Consider the following 23,238-nt stretch of genomic DNA (forward strand, 5'->3'; position numbering starts at 1 on the left):
AAGTAAAGGTAACAGAGGTCTCCAGACTGCAGGAAGACACAAATAACCTCAGTCTAAATTTCTTTTTATACAGAGCACAGAGTCTTACTGGCTAAGGGCTCTCCCAATGACCCATTTTCAGTATTTGTTTATTCCTGTAGTTCACCGCATTTATTGAGCACCTACTAAGTGGGATGGCCTGTGGTCAGGAATACCCATCAATTTCCAGGCAGCAAAGCTATTCTTAGTTTCCTGATGTCTATTTAAAGAGTGTTAATCCTCTCAGCCTCCCCCCTGCAATTAGGCACATACCACTTTCCAACCTGGTACACTGACCTCGCCCAACTGGGAAGGCAGAAAGGACAAGTGTTCTTCCCACCCTTCTCCACTGGGCCAGGAATTTGGCCTTTGTGGGCTAGAGCAGCCTGGGATCAGCCAAGCCAGAGGAGATGCGCATGTTTTGCCTGGACCCTTCAATCAGTGCTGGAGTCCAGAGCCTTCCTGTTCTGGTCATTACCGGCAGCAGAGCGAGGCAGAAAGTGCTAGGAATCAACAGGGTTGTGATCCAGTCAGTACAGTGGGATGGTAAAGAAAGACCATGAACCAGGGAACAGACATCCCAACTCAAATACTAGCTGTGCCATTGTGTGGCTGGGTGACCTTGGGCATAAGTTGTGATTAAGAGCTCAGACTCTGGAGTCAGGCAGGCTGGGCTCAAATCTTGACCCCACCATACTAGCAGCATCTTAGGCAAGTTACTTAGCCTCTCTCGGCCTCAGTTTTCCCATCTGTAAAGTGGAATGATGGTGATCATAATAATAATAATTCCTAATACGAAAGTTTATATTAAATAGTAGAATTAATATGTATATAAAGTTCTTAGAACAGCTGTCAATAAGTATTAGCCACTTTAATATTTAATTCCTCTAAACCGAGATCGTTTCATCTGCAAAACAGAAATAACACTGCCTTCTCATTGGGTGGTTTTGAGAGTTTAAGGAGATAATGTGTGAAAAGGTCTTAGAATATAAAAATGATTTAATAAATGTTAGATATCATCAAAGAGTACTGTTTTTCTATTTCCAGCTCTATCTCTTACGCCGACCTCCTCTACCTTTCTGGATCTCAGTTCCCCATCTGTCAAGTGAGAGCAGGAGTCAGATGGCTTCTACAGTATCACAACACAGGGACCTGTGGCCTGAAAGTCACTTGTAGCAAAGCTGAGTCAGTAGCCCCAGTGTACCTCCTGTTTCCCCACATCTCTGTGCACAGCTCATAAAACAACGAGAAGGAGAGAAAAAAGATGGCTTGCATTCACATATCCTGTCTTGACTTGCACTGTCCTCTTAATGAGGTGGCCATTAACCACAGGTGGATATTAAGCACTTGAAATGTGACTAGTCCAATCTGAGATGTGCTATGAGTGTAAAATACATATTGGATTTCAAAAACTTAAAAAATTGAAACCCCATTAATTTATTGTTTTAAATCGATGACATGTTGGAAAGATAATATTTTGGAATATCGGATTAAGAATAGTACTAAAATTAACATCATGGGGTTTTTTTTTTCCTTTTTTCAAAAGCGGCTACAAGAAAATTTAGAATTACATACATGGCCCACGTTTGTGGCTCGCAGTATTATTTCTCCCAGAAGGTGCGGGTCTAGCCTTACCCTTTCCACATCCCTGCTTGTGCGTTGCCCAGTAAGAAACTCTTCTCTCAGGAATACCAAAGGAATTTGAACTATTTGGAGTTAACTTTTTTAAACAAAATAAAACACAGATGTTAACTATCCAGGTGGGGCATTAAATTTTAAGAGCCTCTAGGAATCTCCTCTGGCTTAAAGGGGCCCTGAATAAATAAAATCCGTCAAGCTGCCAAAGCTCCCATGATGTAAGCACCCAAGGTTCGACATCTGCACTTTGGTTTCCCAGACGTCTCGTCCCTTCTCTGTTTGGAAAAGGATGGGCAATAGCTTCGGTCGTATTTCCCAAGACAACCGCCACTGTTTAGCACACTATCTGCTATCTTAGCAGCTTAGAACAGCATTTTTTCATTAAGCTGGTCGTGCCCAGCATGTCAAAACTGGTTTTCCTTTTGTCTCTCTCTCTCTCTTTGACACACACGCAAGCTAAGTGCACCATTGCCTGGAGAGGCTGGAAGGCTCTCTTCCTCGAATGCCCTCATTCATTCAAGATACTTTTTTTTTTTTTAATTTATTTTTTTGACTGCTTTGGGTCTTCATCGCTGTGCACGGGCTTTCTCTAGTTGCGGCGAGAGGGGGCTGCTCTTCGTTGTGGTGCGTGGGCTTCTCATTGCAGTGGCTTCTCTTGTTGCGGAGCACGGGCTCTAGGCACGCGGGCTCAGTAGTTGTGGTGCACGGGCTCAGTAGTTGTGGCTCGTGGGCTCTAGAGCGCAGGCTCAGTAGTTGTGGTGCACGGGCTTAGTTGCTCCGTGGCATGTGGGATCTTTCCGGATCAGGGCTCGAACCCGTGTCCCCTGCGTTGGCAGGTGGTTTCTTAACCACTGGGCCACCAGGGAAGCCCATCATTCAGCATACTTTTATTGCATGCCTACTATGCACTGGGCAATGGATGGAGAGTAGTGTGTGACTCCCTGGACTCCAGCTGGCTCACCGTCTAGGGGGAGGCACCGAGTGGTAATAATATGACGGCTGGTGTTTATCAGGCTCTCACTACATGCCAGGCAGTGGGCCAAGCCGGTGACTCCCATCATCTCAATGAACTCTCCCACCACCCTAGGAGCCTAAGAGTCCTATTATGGCATCCTCCATTTTACAGATAAGAAAAACGAGGCTGAGAAGGATTGACTTGTCCAGGATCGTAAAGCTATCAATTAATGGAGCCAAGGTTTGAACCAGGCAGTCTAACTCTAGGACCTGTGCTCTTAACCACCTCAGAAAGCACAGAAAGTGTGATAACAAGTGCATGAGCACTTGTACCCTCTGGGGACACAGAGGACAGGTACATCATTTTGCCTGAGAAAGCAGTTGCTCTTATTCACTCAGAGATCCTACAACCCAAAGGAAATTCAGGAGATTATCTGGACTCAAGGTCACAAGGTTGGTGATCCATAGGGCTGAAGCTGGCCCAGGGACATGTTTTGTTTGGCTCACGCGTGTGTACGTGTGTGTGTTTCTTTTTAATCGTGCCAGCATTTAAAAATCAGATTTCACGTTAAAATCTTGGATTTCTAGCTTGTCCTAAGAGACTGGAAATCTGGCAGCACTGGACTCACATTCTGATAGATTGGAGCTGGACAGCAGCTGTGCCCTTCTGAAGGGACATGAACTATTCAGTTCTCCATAGTCGTCACCATTCTCTATCGCTCACCCCAACTCCAAAGCCAAAGATAATTCACTAATTTCATCCTATTTGCCCACTGTTTTGTTGTTTGTCTTATAATAAAGAAGTAATTTTTAGTACCCACTCATTACTCTGAAGTGGGAAAACAAGAGAGTGGGGAAACACATATATGTTTTTTGGTAGACGTGAGTAATAATTCAATATGTTTAACATGCAAACATGCAGCTTCCAATGACTGGCGTCTGTAGGCATTTGGGTTTATAATCTGACCTAGATGAGAGCTGAGGAAACCCAGGCCAAGAGAGAAGCAATCAGGAAGGAACTGGAATCCGCACCCACACCCATTTGTTCAGAACTGCATCCCAGTTAACAACCTGGATGTTGTTAGGGTTCTCTCACATCTCTCAGTCCTTCTGCTGGGTATTTCTATCGGGAAGCCACAGTCGCAACATCTTTGGGGGTCCCTGTCCTATTGTTGGAGAAGGGAGTGCACTGCAGTTGCTCAATAGGGCACATGTTTGATCTGGGTCTTCCAAACCCCCTCCTCATCCACTTAAACAAAGGTTCCATCAGATGACACACATCTTAATCACAGGTCTTTATACGAGCCAGTCTTCCATGAGGGGCGTTTTCTCAGATAGGGATGTTTGAGCCAAGCCTTGAATCAAATTTTCTGGAGCAAGGGGCTGCTCCAGTAGACCATGGATCAGGAAGGCCTTGTTCCCATGAGCACTGAGTCTCAATCCCACCTCTTCTCTGTCAGCTTCAGTAGTGGTGTTAATGGGGTTCAAAAGAATTTTTACCAAGCCCTCCAGTGATCAATGACAGACACTGAAGTGACCTTGATTTTTAATTCTAGCCGTCAGCTAGGTCTGCAAGTTTGCTATCTGTTTGGCACACCAGCTCTGCTTCAACAGGAAGTCTGGTGGTCAAATATGTCATCTGATAAAGTACATCGGCTCATTAGCGGTTTTGTTCAGACGAAGCCCTCATCTGCTTTCATAACCACAGAGATCCTAGCTCTTGTCTTTATAGACCACATTTCTAAAGAACTTACCTCCTAAAAGGTGTTGTTGATGGATTTAGGTGCTCAATTATTCAGATAGAGAGCCCCTTCCAAAGGAACTTAAAGCCAGAAATACTTGACACATAGTAGGCATTCAGGAAAATATCAGTTACCATAAATATATGTGGGGAAAAAGTGCATACACGCCACATAGAGCCAGTCCTGCTATTTCACAGATGAGAGCCTGAAATCCAGGGAGGTTGACATCACCAAGGTGATCCTAGAATCAGGAGACCTAGAACTAGACCCCAGGTGTCCTGACTCCCAGCCAGTGCTCACTCCTGGACACTGCACATCTCTCAACCCTGGGGTAGATGGGGACGGGGCTATGGACTTGATATTCAAGTTCAATATCACCATTTCCCAGGCCCTCCCATTGACTACCCCAGCATCTATCCCCTCTGACTACCAGAGGCAAACGTGCTGAAGCAGTCTGAAGAGGGATGGGAGGCACCTGACCCTGGAAAAGAGGGAAGGACTTGGCCTTGAAAGAAGTTGGTTCCAATCCCAATTCCATGTATCAGCTGTGTGGCCAAGCTCCTGAACCACACTAGTTCTCACTGTCCACATCTGTTAAATGGGAACGATGACCCCTCACTGTCGTGCTTTCCTCAGTGGGAATGCTGTGATAATCAAATAAGATCAAGTAGACTTAAGACTCTAAAATGTGGAGAGTCGTGAAAATATAGAGCGGGAACTTCATTTTTCTGTCCTGTGGGAGGCAGTGGGACAAAGTGGAAAAGCATTAGACTTGGGTGGGAGGGGGTCTCAAGCTGTGATTTTGAAACACACCTCTCTGTATGTGACCCTGGAAAACATCCTGTCTCCTCTCAGAGCCCCATTTTCCTCACCAGTATTAAAGTGAGAATACCCGCTCTGCCACATAATATAACAACACTACTACTAAAAGCTAACATCTGTTGAGCTTTTGGTATGTGGCAGATTCTGTACTAAACATTTTCCCTGAATTTCTTCACTTAATCACCAACCCAGTGTGGTACATACTATTATTCCCCTTATTTTGCCGATGAGGAAACTGAGGCCAGAGAACTTAACCACACTAGGTGAGCAGCAGAGCTCACAAGAGGTACTATGTTTCCAAATCTCAAAGGCTATGAGTCTATTAATGATGATCAAGTCTAAGTCAAAAGGAGATCTATCCTAATTCATGAACTGCAAGCACCTTAGCCAAACACCATGAGCCTTCACGTCACGAAACCACATCCTCATGAAGCCTGACCCGGCTTACAAGGCTTACCTTCCCCATGCTCTAACCTGGGGATTGCAAGAGCTCTGAGATTTCTGAATGAACAGTGCTCCTCTGCAGGCAACTGAGCTACCTGGTGCCCGGCACCCTCATTCTGAGAGCGATCAAAGATGGCCTGGGGGTGGGGGGGGGAGGGATAAATAACTGCCAACTAATATTCAAAGTCTCTGGTTCCGGAATGGCTCTGGTCTGCTCTGGATTTCCCCTCTCCCCGCCCTCCCCACCCTCTGTCATCCAAGGACTCTATTTTTCCACCCGCTAAACTTTCCCTTGGGCTCTCTGAAGCCAACCTTTCAGTTTTCCTTCCCTTCCCCACCCCCACAAAAAGCAGGTGGCTGCAGGCCTGGGAATACTTAAGGTCTCTACTCCCTGCACCGTGGATGCCACCGTTAGGTGACAGGCTTTACGTGAACATAAATCATAACTGAGTGCTGGGCAGCATGGACCGTCACTTCTGTGGCAGCCAGACCACCCCAGCCTCGCAGATGGCTTCTAAAGGCATCAGGAAAAGTTGTCCTGGCCCCCTCCCCTCCTCTAGACACTAGTTTTTTAGCAACCAAGTAAAAAGGCCTCTTAGTTCCACTGCGGCTGGGATAGACACCTTGTGACCTCCTGTCAAACGCTATTTAGTGAGTTCCTTTAGCTAGAGTCAGTACTCATCGGCTCCAGCCTGTCAGAGATTTAACACAGGAAAACAGATAAATAGGAGGAGCCCATGTCACCCCCTCTGAATGGCTAGGCAACTCAACCAGGACACATTGGTTACCCACCACCTCCGCCAGCCCTGTTCTCAGTGCTGTGGGCAACCTAGAAATTGGCAAGGGTGGGAGATGTGTGGACCTGCCCACAGGAGGAGGTGGCAAACTGGTGTGAAAGAAAAGAGCCATTCCCAGAGGGTGAAGAACAGCAGTCTACAAGGGGTCCGTGAGCTCTTTTCAGCACCTCAGTGAACCAGCCCAAATCATACACTGCCATCATCCAATAACCCATGAGAATGCTTCCCAGGCTTAGGCAAACACCAAGTTTCTTTGCTTTGGGCTGCAGTTAATTGTATTAGCTGATTATATCAGAATAATGACTGGCTAGGGTCAGCAGTGACAGATATAGTTTAACTGGTTTTTGTAGTGGAAAAATAATCAACACCCAAGACATGAAGTTGTGATTTTCCAAACATGAAATCCATTGAAGGAAAATTAATAAAAATAGTCCGTGGTGTTGAAAAGGCTGTGAACTGCTGATTAAGTGGAAAGAGTTCTTGGTTAGGAATTCGACATAGGGTGCGAGACTTGGTTTTGTTAAGGCTGTACTGTAATAAACCTGGGGGTGGCAGGGGAGGCAGGGGCTGCAGAGGCTGGCTATGGAAGAAAATCAAAGGGAAACGTGTGGAGGAGAACTCCGACAGCAGGGAATCAAAAAACCAATGTGGGGAAGTTACAAAAGGAGTAGCATCTTCTCAAATCCAAAGAGTCCTAGCCGTTAGTCTATACTGATTTGGACACAGATTTGGAGGTAGACTAAGCAAATGTAGGTTCTGGTTCATCTGTTTCTTAGTGGTGTGATCTTGGGCGAGTGATTTCACCTCTCTGGCCTCACCAGGCAGCTGGGATGGCCAGTCTCTACCTGGTAGGGTTACTGATATGCCAAAAAGGAGATTTTTCTTTGGGAGGGTGGTGGCGTATTATGTCCAGAAGGTGGGGCTGGACTTATCAAGTAACGCAGAGAACACAGCAGATGCCTGCTCTCTTAGGAGGGTTAGATGCATCCCTCTGGGTAGTGCACAGCCCTTAGGTCAACCCAAGAATAACCCCCTCTGGGAATTTCCCAAGCAGCTCTGAAGAATTGTTCTTTCCTAAAGGTGGTGTTTTTCGACATGTTTAAAATTTGGTCAAGGTGTGATTATTCTGCACCAATGCCAGGAAGTGGGCAGGGAAAAGGGATCAAGTGAGATCCAGAGAATAAGAAGTTAACAAGGGGTATTCAGAATCGAGGGGAGGGCATGGGCCAAGACCCAGAGAGAGAATGGGAACAGCTGGAGCTGGAAGGGCCAGTGATGATGACAAGGTAGGCAGGGGCCAGATGGCCATTGTTGGAGCCATTTTATGACACTTTATCCCAAGAGTCTACTGAAAGGTTTTAATCACAACAGTGAAATTCTCTCTTAAACTAGCCCTTCTAGCTCCCATCAAGATGAGACTCCAGCATCTTTTCTTGGCCAGGACCCACCCTGCCCCCTCTTCACTGTCCATCTCCATCCTATGGCCATCCCACCACTCTCATCCAAGCGCCATCCATATTGAATGACAAGGGGAGAAGGGGGACAAAGGGATGAGTCCCCTTGCTGCCACCATGAGCCTGGCCAGGCCTATTCAACTAGGGGACATCTTTGAGCCAGCAAATAAGACCCTGCGCACGGCACAGATGTCTTCAAAACACAAACCTGGGTTCGTGTCAAATCCTGAAGTCAAGCAGCTTAGTATAATGAAAGGCCCATTGCTTCGTATTAAAGCAAAATAAAAATAAAACCATCTGCAACTGAATTAATCCAAAACTGCAACAAGTCAAAGGCCATGGCTTTCCTGGCACGTAAGCCCCATTCTCCCTACAAAAAAGCTCCCATCAACTTGGTCTAAGTAGCCTTAATATTGCTCCCTGTCAAAGGGATAAAGGGACAAGCAAAAAGGGAAAAAAACTCAGGAAGTCAATAAAATTCATAAATTGTTTTCCCATTTGAAAGAAGCATGAAAGTATCTCCAGCACAGGGCTGTAATAGTTCCTCCATCTATGCATGTTGCATATCTGAAAAGAACTGTGTTACACAGCCATTCTGGATGGCAAATTGTCAGGAACTGTTCACACATACTTTATGTCCAATAATTCCAAATTGTATATTTGCCATAGAGAAATACCCATGCATATGAACAAGAGGATTGTACGATGACTACTTGTTGTAGTGCTCTTTGTGAGGATGAAAAGCTGTTAGAAACCTAAATATCTATCAGTAGGGGAATGGCTAAGTAAATATACACCTATACCTATAGGGCTATTATATTATTATAGTAAAAAAATAGTATATAACAATATATTATATACTATGATATATAATGTAAGGTAATATATAGTATAGTAGTTGATTATATTTTAGAGCCAGGCTGCAGGGGTTTAAATACAGTCTCTGCAGCAACCTTGAACAAGTTACCTAATTTTTCTAAGCCTCAATTTCCTCATCTGTAAAATGGAGACAACAGTAGCATACCTGCCTCATATGACTTTTGAGAGAATTAAATGAGTTAATTCATGTTAATTATTTAGAATGGTGCCTGGCACATAGTAATCACTCCGTAATTAGTTTTTAAAATGTATAACCCTATGGAATTCTATACATTAAAAAAATGTAGTAGATCTATATGTATATTAACTGAGAACAACCTAACACATTGTTCATTGAAAAACAATAGAATGCTATATTGGTATTCCACTATTTATAGTGTTCTACCACTCATGTTTCCAAGGGAAAAAACTACTATTAATTTTCTATGAGTACCTATGTATGTAAATGCATAGGGAAGGGACTAGAATTAGAGGAAGTGATCAAAAAGGACTTCACCCTTATCTGATTTTAGATAGATAGATGATAGATAGATGATAGATAGATAGATAGATAGATAGATAGATAGATAGATAGATAGATATGGATGGGTGATGGGTGGATGGATAGATGGATGGATACCGATATACACACAGATACATACACACATAGTCATAGAATGTATCCATACTATCCTTGTAATTTTTAAAATGTGGTTAAAAATTAAAGGTCCAAGGATGTACAGATTATTATTCCCCTTTTATAAATGAGGAGACTAAAGCTTAAAGATGCCCAATAACATGCTTAAGTGCATACAGCCGACAAGCCCCAGAGGAAGGATTTAAGCCCAGCTCTGCCCATGCCACAGCCTTTCTACCACCGCACACTGCCTCTCCAGGCCACCCAGGAGTTGACTATGACAAAGGCTAGAAGAAGGGGCCTCCTTGTCCATGCTGGCTGGAATGGTAAAAGCTAAATGCAATAGAGAATTGTGTTGTTGTTTTTGTTTTTAATTAATGAACCTTTTGGAATGTGCCATTCAGCAGTGGAGCTGAATGGTTCCTGCTGTTCCTGCAAAACAAACAAAAGTCCCTCCACCCAAGCCACTTCTGTGGCCACTTTTCTAGCCTTATCTATCCAGGGATTGTGAAAGGGACACAGGACTGTGGGAGGGGCACCTTCTCCAGCCAGCCCAGCACCCAGTCTCCTGACTCTCTCTGGTTTTCCTCCCATCATACTGGGAGTCTGCATAGACTGGGCACCTCACCCTGGGAGGCCCCCATTCGTCCCCACCCAGAAGGGTAAGAGTATTGAAGGCCAAGATTTCTTGTCCCCATTAGCTTTGCTTTTCCCTGGGCCTCAGTGAGACAAATCGAGTCTTTTTTTTTACTTTGTCTTGGTGGTTTTGAGGGTCTCTTCCAGTTCTAATAGCCAAAGAACATTAGAAATTTTCCTTTAATTTTCTCTATTTATAGCCTAATATGATGAGGATGATGGTAATTAGTTCTCAGTCCCATAAGATGATGTTTAATTAAAACCTCTGGCCATTTTGGCTGTCTTCATATTTCTAAGGAAAACTCCCCAAATAGATAAGTAAGGCATTCTTCAAATGTTAACTGTCCATTTCATCCTGGTCCTAGGAAGCGTCGTCTGCCTTAGAATATCAAGGGTAATTGAAAGTTGAAAAGTTTTGGAAGAATGGCATAACTAAGAATGGCTTTAGCCTTACCATATAGTAACTGGGTGACCTTGAGCAAGCACAGTCTCTCTCAGACTCAGTGTTTTCCTTTGAAAAAAATAGGTGTAATACCTACTCTTGAAGATGCTGGGTGGATGAAAGACACGGGATGTGAGAAGTGCTTGAACCTAGTGGGAGTCTGCGAGATGTCCCTTCCCTCCTTCTACAAACAGCAGCTCTCCTCTTTCCAGAGTTACTAAGATGTCGACAGCCTGGGTCCGCTCCCCAAGTGACTGGCTCCTCTCTGAAGTCTGATCCTTTTTATTTTCCTTAAGTCACAAAGCCCAGTGTAAAGTGAAATTGCGTGTTTGTGAGTGAGAGAGAATAGATCAGGCTTCTTTGAAAATGGCTTCTTTGCTAAAACCACAACCTCAGATCTGATACCAAAAGAATCTGCTGGCACTGGTCCCTGTCAAAACAATTCGGAGACATCCAGAGACCATCCTCCAGAGCTGGCAGTGGGCCCCCAAGCTGAGCCTCACTCTCGAATTCCCAACAGGCTCAGGGGGCAGGCCCCCAGCACTCTATCGCACAGCCCCATGCTTCTGTGCAAAGGAGAGCTTGGCATTCTGAAGCAAAATTCTCTCTCTCTACTGCTCCCGCCCCCTGCAGAAACCACACAGACACACACACACACATGCAAACACGCACGCACGCAAGCACGGGCACACATACCCCAATTTTCAGAAGGCTCTTGGCACTGCCCACCCCTTCCTTAGCTGGACAGAGCTGTGGAGCAGAAAGCAGGCCAAGGCTGCCTTCTTCATTCCTAGTCCCCTCCCTTCCCTCCTCCAGAGTCAAGGTTTTGTCAAGAGTTTCAGGGGCAACGACTGGTGGGGAGGGGGCCGCAGACATCGTAGCTGCTGCCAAGTCCTTTTCTTTCTGCCACAGTATGTTTTATAAGCCGGCATGTAGTTTATTCTTCTAAACACTTCGCTAGGGTGCAGGGCCTGGAGTTGCCATAGCAACACCTTTTAACTCCTCCTCACCCAGAAGGCAATGCCAATCCCCAGGGCTTTGGGGGAGAAAGGCAAAAAGAGACACCTGTGGATGAGGAGAAAGGAGAGGGAAGGCCATGGGGGATTCCTTAGAGAGGGCCTTCACCTAGCAACATGGCACCTGGCCACGAAGAGAAAAGAGCCAGGAAGGTCCTGGAAGAGGAAGCTGGTGGGCTGGCATAAGCATTTTTCATGGACTACAGTACTGATTGGTGGGGTCGTAGGGGTCAAGGGGAATGGAAACGTCTACACATTTTCTTCAGGGAGAGAACAGGCAGGCATCAACCCAGACTGAGTGGAAACCAGAAGGGCTATGAGCTAGGAATACTGGGAGCCACCTACTGGACACCAGCAGGGTACTGTAAGGCAGCAGAGGTCAACAAGCCGGCAGCCCACATCCACACCTCCCATTTTTAAAAGCATTATCTCATCCCTGCCACTAGTGCAGCGCACCAAACCGAGGCAGAACAGTTTTGGATCGGTGCCAGCAGTATCGAAGTTTTTTTGTTTCTTTTTTATTTTTGCTACCATAATGTTCTTGTCTTTGGGTACTTCCTGGTAACTTTGCTTTTCTCTGGGCAGTCTACTGAGGAGGGGGATGTGGGAGGATTTCTTAAATAAATCCAGAGAAATTACAAGAAACTTTCTGTATCAGCCCAGACACACAGCAGGAAACCTAAGCAGTGAACAGAGTCAGGCAGTGCCCCCCCTGGAAGCGGTCCCCTTGCTCCTGTTTCCACTGTTCCCTGGTGAACTTCCAGGGTGGAAACCCAAAAGCCAAGAGCAAGGGGGAGGCATGAGGTCGCCCTCTCCCCACACACCAAAACCCAGGGGAACACACCCAAGCCATTGTCAAGCAGGGGACGACGCCCTGACTCCAGCTGGCTCCAGGCCCCGAGTATGTGCTCTTCCCTGAGCAAGACCAGAACCCGCTGCCACCGCCAGCAGCTCCCAGCGTTACTCCGGCGGGAGTGACACCCACGGGGTGAGGGGGGACGGGCCAAGGGGTTTTTGGGTGAGGGCTGTCAGAGGAGGAGAAAGAAAAGCTTCCAGGCCTCAGGGAGCCCCAAAGAGTCCTTCCAGGCAATCCACAAACCCAGGGGCCAGTCAGGTTCCCCCAGGAGAGGGAAAGGTGCACAACACAGGCCCCAGGAAACCGCTAACACGAGTGACCCCAGGCCACACAAATGCCCGTGCCTGCCGACTGGACTGACCTGCTCAGCACAGCTACCTCCCTTGCTTCTCCTAGGCCCGCCAGGGCCACCAGCGGCGCCCCTCCCCACCAGGTCCCTGCCTCCCTGCCCTCCTCCCCTGCAGCACATTTGTGGAGGCCCTCACCAGGACCCAGTGGAAAATTTCTTTCCCCTTTATGACTGTCCTTAAAACACACACGCTCCATTCTTCACCTCTGAATCTGCACAGGCAGAGGGTGGCTAGACTGTGTCCTACCACACCTCCCAGCCCGTGTACACACACACACACACACACACACACACACACACACACACACACACACACACACACACACACACCAAGGGCCACTGGACTTGCATGCCTTGCATGCCTTATGAGCTGGAAAGGAGAGGAGAGATGTTTTCCAGCTGCTACTCCACCTCTGGCCAACCATGCACAAGTGTCCCGAACACTCCCAAACAAGTTCTCCCAGGGCACACTCTCAAGGCTGTTGATATGGTTCTACTTCTTACTGAGTCTCTAATCAAGACACTAAGTCCGATTTGGCATAGTCACCATGATGTGACCCTTGGCATCTTTTTTCTTTTGGTGACAAATCTGTTTTCCACTGCTCAGTCTCCCCCTCCCCACACACATTCAAGGAAAAAAAATAGCCTTCCTGTGAATTCTCACAGCTATGTGATAAGTGATCCCTCACACACGCCACCTCCTGCTTGCTATCAACACTCTCAAATACAGTTCCTCCGGGGAGGGTCAACCCCACCGCTTTCTTCTCATTTTTCCCCTTAAATCCACCCAAACTTGGCAGTCCAAGAAGCTCCGTTAGCACTTGCCTAGGGAGTGTGAGGCGGGGTTAGGTCTCAGTGAAAAGAATGAACTTACTGGGGAGATGGTGAAAACTCAGAAAACTTCAAGTTTCTCTCTCCTGCAACTTTCCCTGCACATGGCTGGCAACTTTCTTTCTTTCTTTCTTTCTTTTTTTAACTATTCATCATCCCAGCACTTTAGTTGGCATTCCAAGTTTTAGAAACACTCTCCCCACCTTTCTCCCTCAGCCCGTCCTCCCGTGATAGTGAAAAGGGAAATTTTCCAGATGTCAAAAGGACCGGTAAGGACCTCACGCCCTAAAAGAGCATGGCTGCAAGGGGTTCACTCAGCCTCTCGGGGTTTCTCTGCAGGGCATCTCCCCCTCGGTCATGCCGGAACCCCTACCCCAGGAACCTGAGTATCCCCACCTCGTCCCAAGCCCAGGCAGAGAAAAGGAGCGGGGCTCGCCATGCCACCCGGAGCAGCGCCCAAGTCCGGGCTGCAGCGCGCGAGCTGGCACCGCGGGGGCTCCGGCGGGGACACCGGGAGCGCTTACCGATGTCAGAGTTGCAGAAGGCGTCCTGGGGGTGGCTGGGCGAGCATGTGCACGCCTCGGCGCCCCAGTCCCCCAGACTCCAGCTGCCCAGGAGCACGACGAGCCCGAGCCAGGGAGTCATTGCCGCTGCCGCTGCCGCTGCTCGCCTCTCCAAAGTTGCCTTGCGCGCCGCCGGCGGGGTCGCCGCAGCCTGAGCTCGCCCGCCCTCCCTTGCGGGGCAACTTTGGCTTCGGGCGCGCCGCCCTCCGAGTGACCAGCGGGACGGGATGGGGTGCGGCGAGGCTGCCTCGGCGCTGGTGCACGACTGGGCGGGTGGGCAATCTCTCCGGGCGAAGCAGCGGGAGCTGCAGCAGGAGCCGGAGGAGCAGGAGGAGGAGAAGCTGTCCGAGCGTCCGCCCGCTGCCTGCTCTACGCGGTAGCCCGGCGGCCGAGTGATATAGCGCGGGTTCCCCGGGCACCCCCTCTCGGGCGCGCGAGGCCCGCCGTCTCGGACCAATGGCAGAGCCGCATTACCTCATCGGCCCTCCAAAAAAGGGGCGGGGCCGGGGGCTCGGGGCGACGGGGCGGGGCCGCCCGTACCGTTCAGATCCTTATAGGGAATAATGCAGCTGTGGGCACGCGAGTGGGTGGGCTGGACGTGCCTCCGAGACGCACTGGCAGAGGGGCCCTCCGAGCGGCGCCCCCGTGCCCTTCCCGCCTGCACCCTCGCCACACGCCCACCCCGCCCTCTGGACACCTCTGACCCAAACCGGAATCAACTACCACCAACCCCTTGGCAGGTCAGAGGTGGCCCTGCCCTGGAGACCTTGACTGCGCCTGGTGGAAAGGATAGGTGAAGGCTAACTCTCTACCTTCTCTGGAGAGAGCAGGGTCAGAAGGGAAAGAAGCAGGTTGATGACCATCCCCCACACACTCCCACCCTTTATCGCCGCCCCTGACTTTCCTGTACACGAGGAAGCTATCTGCCTTTTGGAGCTGGCTGTAATAAAAGATTGTTTCCTGGGCTCAGGCAGAGTAAATTGTGAAGTCATTCAACACTGTTCTGGATGCTGGGATGAGCAAAACAAACTCTTTGCTCCCTTGGAACTTGAAGGCAATACATCAGTAAATACATGAGTACATAGGGTGATTTTCTAAGGTAATTGTGCCATGAAGAAAACAAAACAGAATAATGGGTTAGAAATGACTGGGGAGGGTGCTCCTGTCTATGGGATAGTAAGGAAAAGTCTGTCTGAGGAGGTGACATCCTGGCTGAGATGTGAACAAGAAGCCTCAGCATGTGGCAGTCTGGAAGGAGAGAACAGCAAGTGCGAAGTCCCTGAGCCTATTTGAAAAACAATAAGTAGAAAGGGCGGGAGAAAATGGTAACTCCACCTAGGGCAGACAGGTCTCCATCCTTCAGCAAGGAACTTGAGGGTGAACTAATCCAAAACTGGGATAAAACCAGATCCTGGAGAACTATCCAGGATCCGAGACTATGAGCTATAAATGGATAACTGCTAATAACTAATACTATGACTGTTTTTATTATTCAGTAACATCTTGATTCTGCCTTATATTTTCCATACCTCACCTCATTACATCTCGCAGTAATCCTTTTAGATAGGAAAAACACCAAGTATTATTCACACTTTCCAGATGAGGAAACTGGCACAGAAAAGTGACATTACTTGGCAACCAGCCAGGAACTCAATTCACTCACTCCCACCTTAAGAGAGGCTTTTATTTTCTTGGACTTCAGCAGCAGTTAGCTTTAACTGTGCAAATGCCCTTTTGCAGCTGGAGCCTTCTATCGTTCTATTCTTGGGTCCCTCTCACTTTCTCTCCCAACTCAACCCATTTGGAAAGAGACTTTAATCATTTGGCAATAGAAATGCTAAAAGTTTGGAACAAAGTAAGGAGTAGGAAGTACTGCTCAGAAATACAAGTTCAACCTCTTTCTCAGAAACTCCTCTGTTTACACCTCAGAGAAGTGACATTGGAATGGGAGAATCAGAAAATTTCACTGGAAATGGTATTTCCAAGAACATTTTTTATGCTCCTTTTTTCCTCTTAAAAATTTTAGCTATGAGGAAGGGAATCTAGTTTCCACATTTTTCTGTCTTGTCCCCTTCCCAACTTTTAAGACCCTTCCCACCTTAACTCTAACTATAGCCCGACCTAGAGAGGGCTTTCCTTCTCTTGGTGTTTACTTTAGAACTTTGCTCCTTGTTTCATGGGATATAGTTGTACTATTTCCCCAACCACACTAGTAAGACTTTGAGGCCTGAGATATTTGGCCACACTGCTTTTTAGCCCTCAGAGTGCAAAGTTGGGTCCCTGGAGACATGGATATGGGTGTGGCCAGCAACCCATTGAGTCTTGAGCAGTGGACGCTCTATATGCCACTCCAAGGATCCAGGCTGAATGAGGGCCTACTTGTTCGGATTTTAGAGTTTCGTTTATCCCTGCACGGTGCCAGTCATGTGGAAGGTTTTATAAGCCTTTCCAGACCAAATCCACTTTGGATAAGCATCTTACGTGTAGAGGCCCTCTCTTCTCTCTTTTCTTCTCACTTTAATGTTTTGTCCAAATTACCAGTAGTTTCTCCAAGGGAAGGCGTGCCGAGAATATGAGTATCAGAAATAACTTTCGCTGAACTTCAAGCAGCAGGTTCTGTATAGAAAACATCTGAAGCATTTGATTATGGCAGCTTCTTAATTATGTAAGTGTGAGAGCAAACGTTGTTTTCCGAGCTGAAAGGTAATAAAATTGCCTTTTGGTTTATTTCCTTTCGCTCCCTATCCTAAGCTGGGCCAGTGTCTTTGGAGTTCAGCTTCCCTGTTAGTTGGGAAGTTCTCCCTAATGTCTAACCTGAGGGGACTCCCTTTGCCCATCCATGTGAGGTCGGCTCCGTCCTCACGTTGAGGAAAAGAGAAAGCCAGCTTCATGAATCCTTGTAGAGGGGAGCCTTACTGCTGGGGTCAGGCCCTCCAGCAAGCAGACCTCACAGCCATCAATCCGGACGTCATGGTGTCCATGGACCTATAATATGTAAGAATTGCTTTTGCAAGGCCACTTCAGAAGCTGGATGGAGTGGGCCTGGGGCTAATGGTAAGAATGAAGATACCGGCTCCCCACTTTCTTTTGACAGCTAAGGACAATGATAGATTTATAAACCCCAGAAGAACTGAAGAAATTTCTAAATCTGTCTTGTCCACCCCCCTTCATTTCGAGTTCCAGGATGCTAGAACCTGTGGAAGTCTCTTATAGACATTTAGAGGTCCTGAAAAATGACCTCAGAGACTGCCCATCCTCATTTTATAGTTGGGGAAAATAAGGTTCAGACAGGTGAAGGGATTTGCCCGAAGTCTCACGGTTAGCTCGTGGCAGAGCCAAGATTTTGCTGCAGCTGCCTGATTCCTTACCTGGGCTCTCTCCCACCCACTCATGGGCCTCAGCCCCCGCAGCTGCAGCACGTGACCTAATGTTTATACTCTTCTGCAGCCACTTGCAGTCCTGAATCTGCATTTCAGATCTATAGATGAGTTTCAGAGTCCCTTTGCACAGTGCCCAAGAAGTAGAGAATTCTGCCTGCACTGACTAAATCGTTCTCTGTTATGATAATAATCACCTCTGAGCCAATCATAATGAATACAACTCTGTACTCCTCAGAGGTTTATCTCTTTTGTGTTTGTTTTTCCCTTTCTAAATTATCTAATACCTTGTGAAAACATTTCAAACATACTGCTGCAAAGAGACACATGAAAATTTTCTTTCTGGGGGACAAAAAGAGGCTGGGGTGAAAAACAAAAAGCGGAAGACCTGAGATTTGTTCCAAAGGTTGCTGCAGAGCAGTTGTGTGTGTGGGCAAGTCACCTCACCTGTCTAGACTCAGTTTTCCTGTTTGTTGGATGAAAGATGTAACTCAGTGATCTCCAAGATCCCCCCTGGCTGGAAAGTCTCAGAATCCATGGAAAAGTCTCAAGTGCAAGGTGAATGTGTCTGAAGGGAAGATAGATCTTGCCACTTAGACAGATTTGAGACAAATCAAACGTGACCGAGACTGCAGCATGTCCATCAGTCTCTCAATCAACAGTGAGTTTCTATTCTGCTTTCTGCTCTCTCCTCCAAGACTCAGGCTGAAAACAAAGATTGTGATGGCAAAGGCATAGGAGAGATTGAGGGTCTTGTTCCTGATAGAGCCCCTCTGTAATTACTTGTTTATCTGTCTTTTTGCCTCTTGGGTCATAAGCACTAAAAGGTCAGGAAATATGCCTTTTGTTATCTCCATACCTTATTTCCAAAATTCATTGAACTCCTATACTGCCTTAAGATCACAGCTCAAATGTCACCTCCTCCAGAAAGCCTTCTATGATTCCCATCCCCAGTCTTTATCAACCCCCTTCCATGTTATCCTGTGCTTCTTTCTTTCACACCACTTGTCTGACTGTAAAGTGATTGTTTACCTTCCTGGATTGTAAGCCCTTTGAAGACAGTGTTGGTAATAAAGATCCAGTGTTGGTTACAAAGAAGTCAATAAGTATCGGTTGAATGAATGGAATTGATTTGGCCCCACTGGCCCCTTTCCAGTATTCAGATAGGCAGGTGGTAGCTCCTTGGAGAGCTCACAGAGCCCTATCCCTCTGGCCAGTGCTAGGGGGCACTGTAAGCCAGAGAACACCCATTCCCTCAGCCTGCATCCTCAGCCAATCTCACTGAGAAGGTGGGAGAGGCACAATTCCATGCTAGTCAGTGGGGTGTGGGTGCCTTTGAGTGGGTGAAGCTAACCCCTCCCATCTGCAGTGGCCACAAAGCTCTCAGTCAGCATCCCGTCTGGGTCCTCAGCTGCCCAGCTTCTCCACCCCCAGGCTGGCCACATGTCAACCCAAGGGGAGCCGTGCTCTCAGGAAGCTACATACTTGTGAATCATGGGTTTGTGGGGATTGGGGAGATCTGGGAACACAACAGAGGATGCCACGGTCCTACCCTTCCAGGGCAGAGCTGGCCTCTGGAAATTAAACCTGGTGAAGGTACTGACAAGATGTGAGACATTTCTGCTGCTGTGTAGGGAAACACCTCTTTTCTTTCCCGCCCCTTCTCTTCCAGACCCCAGCCTCAGTGGCTTTCCCCAAACCCACAGTCCATCTGAAAGTCATTACATTCAAAATAGCCTTTTCCAAGCAACAGACAGCCCTGGTCCACCCATCACCATGAGCCCTGGCCAGATCCTCAGCAGGGTTGCTGCCCAGCACTGGGGAGTTATGGACCTAAGGTGGTAGGTACTTCAGGTTCTCTCTGTGCCTGGCACCAGCAGGGAGCAACCACCTTTCCTCACTTCCATCTGGAGCCAATTTCATGGCAGTAAAATTGCAGGGCGTCTCTTGCCCCAGCTCTCCCCCAGCCCTGCCAGGGAGTGAAGACCCCTTAGTGTGAGTCTCTGGCTGAATTCACCTGAATCCTGGGGTTTTCGCATTTCTTTCCACAGAGAACTACTCCCAGAGATTTTAAGCCAGAAAACACATGTGCACGGTGGAGACATTTTGTGCCCCGCTTTCTGGGGTGGTGGGAGATGGGAAACAGAGCTAATATTCCAGCACTTGCTCTTTTTTTTTTTTTTAAGTGACTGTGTGCTCAGTTGGTCGATTATTTCTGTGAAGGGTAATATGCAGTAGAGGCAGAACTTCTCCTTCTCGACCCTGTCTTAATGTCTTCCTTATGCCCATGGAGTTCATGTGTTTTTCCTTTAAAAATGAGTAGCTCCTTTGTGGTTGCTTTGAAGGTTGCATGCTCAGCTTTGCACAGAAGACGCACATGAGCGTCTCTGCCTGGTGCTGTGTGGCTTTGGAGGGAATGGGATGGACAGACAGACATAGGGTTGCTCTGCTGTCAGACTGGGCTCCAAATCCTGTTTCTGTCAAGGTGCTTGAGCTCTCTTCGGTTGAACCTGCTGGAATTGAAATTGACTTATCCTGTGCAATGGGGATGCCCAAGGAGCATCTGATGCTGTTGATCACATCCTTCTCTAAACTCGGCTGCTGAGACTCCACTCTCTCTGGGTTTTTGCTTTCTGCCTCTCCAACTGCACCTTCTCAGTCTTCTTAGAAGGCTCTTTAGGCTCTTCCTGCCACTAAAATGTAGGTGTTTCCAAATTTTCTGTCCTTGGCTCCCTTATTATCCCTTCCCTTCCCTTCCTTTTCCTTCCTTCCCCTTCCCTTCCCTCCTAGCCTCCATACTCTCCCTGGCTAATCCCACTCTCTCTCCTGGATCCACCTACCACTCTGCTCTGTGCACTAGAATGGACACTGTAAGCAGCAGTATCCCTCTGAGCTCTTGTCTAGATCCAACTTCCCCCTGGACAGTTTCACCTGGAGGGCCTATGGCCTCCTCAGTCCCTAAGGGTCCAAACTCATTGTCTTTTCCTCTCAGTCCTCTCTGGTGGTACCCATCCCCGCCAGTGGCGCCATGATTCACCAAGCCCAGTAGAATCTCACTCCACACACCTCTTCTAACCATCCCTTTCTCCCTGTGCCCACCATGTCTGCCTTGGGTCAGGCCCAGATAGTCTTTCCTGACAATTTCAATAGGCACATAATTGCTCCCTCTGTCCAGAGTCTTTCTCTATCAAATTCAACTTTTGCACTGCTGCTGGTGTAAAGTTTTTCAAATGTAAGTCTGAAATCATGCTGTCCTTTGCTTAAAACTGATTCATTTGTTCTCCATGGCTTTCTAAACAGTCTTAAACTCCAAAGAAAAGCATACAAGGCCCTCTGTGATCTGGCTCTTCCCAGGGCCCCACAGAGGGGGGCCATTCGAGTAGAATACAGTGGGATTGCTACCGCTGCAGTTACACAACAGCATGTCCTGTCCTTGCTTATCTCTTCCAACCTATGCCCTCATTCCCATCTTCCAACCTTTTAGGTTCTGGCTATCAGTTTCCTGCCTCTGAGGCTTGTTCACACTGCACTTTTTGCCTGGAATCCACCTTCCATCTTTATGTCCCTGACCCTCCTCTGTCTCATCTGTCAGGATCTTTATCTTTCCGGATTCAACTTGAATCAGCTCATGGATGTTTTCCTGACCCTCTCTCTGCCTCAGCGGAGCTGACCGCTCCCCCGAGGTCTCTCCTTCCTCTCTCCCCTCCCACCCACACAGTATCCCCCAGATTTCCACAGTGCCTCCCACACTCTGTTGCCCCTAGTGGTTAATACGTCTTTCTCTCCCTTAGACAGCAAGCAAATACAGGGGCGTTTTCAGTCTCTACCTCAGCATCTGTACATCGTAGGCACTTAACCAAATACTGAGAGAATAAACTAACCAATGAATGGCAAAGAAAATAGGGAGAGGGACAGTCAGTGTATAAGCTTCACAAATTCACCATAATAGAGTTTCTGGAATCCAGCTTCCTGGGTCCAGAAAGTCAACTAGATTCAGCTCCCAGAGTTAATCAGTCCCAGGGACACTAGGATTCAAAAGAGACCAGCAAATTTCATTGTCTTTGTTTCCAGTGAGAGATTTAATTGTCATGTCATGTCATGTCAACATGACCCTCATATTTTTTCCTGATAATCATAGAGAGCTTCGTATGAAGCTAGTTTCTCATCAGAAAGTTGCTTTGGTGTGTATGGAGTCTGAACACAGGGAATGAGGTCAGAAGGTTATTTCAGCTGAGATACTGTGGAATTCTCCTTCTTGCTGAGGGGAATCCTTGGCCAAGGGCACGACAATGCCCACACCTGCTCGCAAGAGTCCCTCTCCCTGGTCAGTGACAAGACTGGACACATATTGCCCACTTTAACCCCTTTGGTCTTTCTGTTTTTCTGCTCCAAACTTGCCGCTCCTCCCTTCTTTTGCCCAGACTTTTGCTGCACCAGGAATATCATGATCCATTTGGTTTCTATATTTTAGATTACAGTCACCTTCCAATAGTGACCCTCAGGTCAACAAGTTTGGGTTTTGGGTTTTGAACTCTCGCCTTACCGTGTCTTGATTTACTGCCACAGATGGCTAAGCGCATGCGTGGTGTGTGAATTTATAGCTTCAGTGCTCAGAAGACAGAAAACCTTCTTTCCATTGCTCCACTGACAGTCTCTATTTGCATCACAGCTTGCATGTCACAGTGTGTTCATCAGCTCTGGAGAGAAAGTACAGGGTTCCCTCCTTCCTGCCCTCCTTCCTTCCAATTTCCTTAGACATTGACTGGTTGTCCACTAATACACAATAAGCACTGAGGATCTAACAGTGAACAAGGCACAGACCTACCCTCAAGGAGTTCCCTGTCTAGTGGGAGAGAAAGACGTGAAAACAATAGTGGGTGGTGTGAACTATAACAGGAGGGTCAAGTGTGCCATGAGATGTTGGGCCACCCTACCAGGAAATAGGGAGGTATTTGGAAACCCATATTATGGTGAGACAGAGAGCCAGAGGTGGGAGAGAACTGTGGGTCATCAAATCCAACCCCCTCATTTTACCGATATAGGAGAAGGTCCAGAGATGTGGGCTTCTATATGGTCACACAGGATTACTGGCAAAGGCGAGACAAGAAATTAGACCCCTTAGTATCTCATCATCTTCCCATCACTCCAGACTCCTCTAATTCAGTGCTGGGCCCATGAGAGAAATACAGTAAATAATTATTTTCCTGTCCTGTAACATTCATCAACCTTGGGATGATAAACTGAAAAGATTCCTAAGACAAGAGAAAGGAAAGGGAACTTGCATTAGTGGAGTACCTGCTATGTACAGGCACTTTCAATACAGTGTTTGCTCCAATCCTCACAACCCTAAAAAGTAGATACTATTTTATGTCCATTTTACAGCCAAGAAAACGGAGGCTCAAAAATTAAATTTCTTACAAGGAAGGGAGTGGCAGAGCTGTGATTCAGACCTAGAGGTCTCTTTCCAAACCAGCAGTCTTTCTGGAGACCGCAAAGTCACTGTACCCATAGGTTCATGAAGTGCTGGTGACTTCCTCTTCATCTTTTGGGTTCCCATTGAGTAGTCAGAGCTCTTGATCATTGCATGATGCAACCAAGCAGAAGGAGACATGGTACCTCCACAAGGAGGGCCAGTGAGGGAGCTTTTATTAGCAGGCAAGTGAAATGCATCATCTCTTGTTTGACCTGGTTTGCAATGGAGAAAAGGCAGGAGAAATCATAGGGCAGGCAATATCTGGGGGTAAGGTTAGGTCCTTCATTACTCTGAATTTGCACAGGTGCCACCAGAAAATTACATTTGTATT

General features: G+C 47.4%; 2 protein-coding genes across 2 annotated transcripts in view; one reads left to right on the forward strand and one right to left on the reverse strand.

The window, feature by feature from the left end:
* Positions 1-14,456, reverse strand: part of TIMP3 (TIMP metallopeptidase inhibitor 3) — a 56,475-nt gene extending 42,019 nt beyond the window's left edge. The window contains exon 1 of the mRNA XM_007165716.2: positions 14,019-14,456. Within this exon, the coding sequence (XP_007165778.1) occupies positions 14,019-14,139 (121 nt within the window). The 5' untranslated portion in view covers positions 14,140-14,456. The remainder of the gene's footprint in view (positions 1-14,018) is intronic.
* Positions 1-23,238, forward strand: part of SYN3 (synapsin III) — a 453,717-nt gene that overhangs the window by 193,775 nt on the left and 236,704 nt on the right. The gene's annotated exons all lie outside the window — the stretch shown is intronic.

The sequence above is a fragment of the Balaenoptera acutorostrata genome, chromosome 11, assembly GCF_949987535.1.
Source record: "Balaenoptera acutorostrata chromosome 11, mBalAcu1.1, whole genome shotgun sequence".
Taxonomy (NCBI): Eukaryota; Metazoa; Chordata; class Mammalia; order Artiodactyla; family Balaenopteridae; genus Balaenoptera; species Balaenoptera acutorostrata.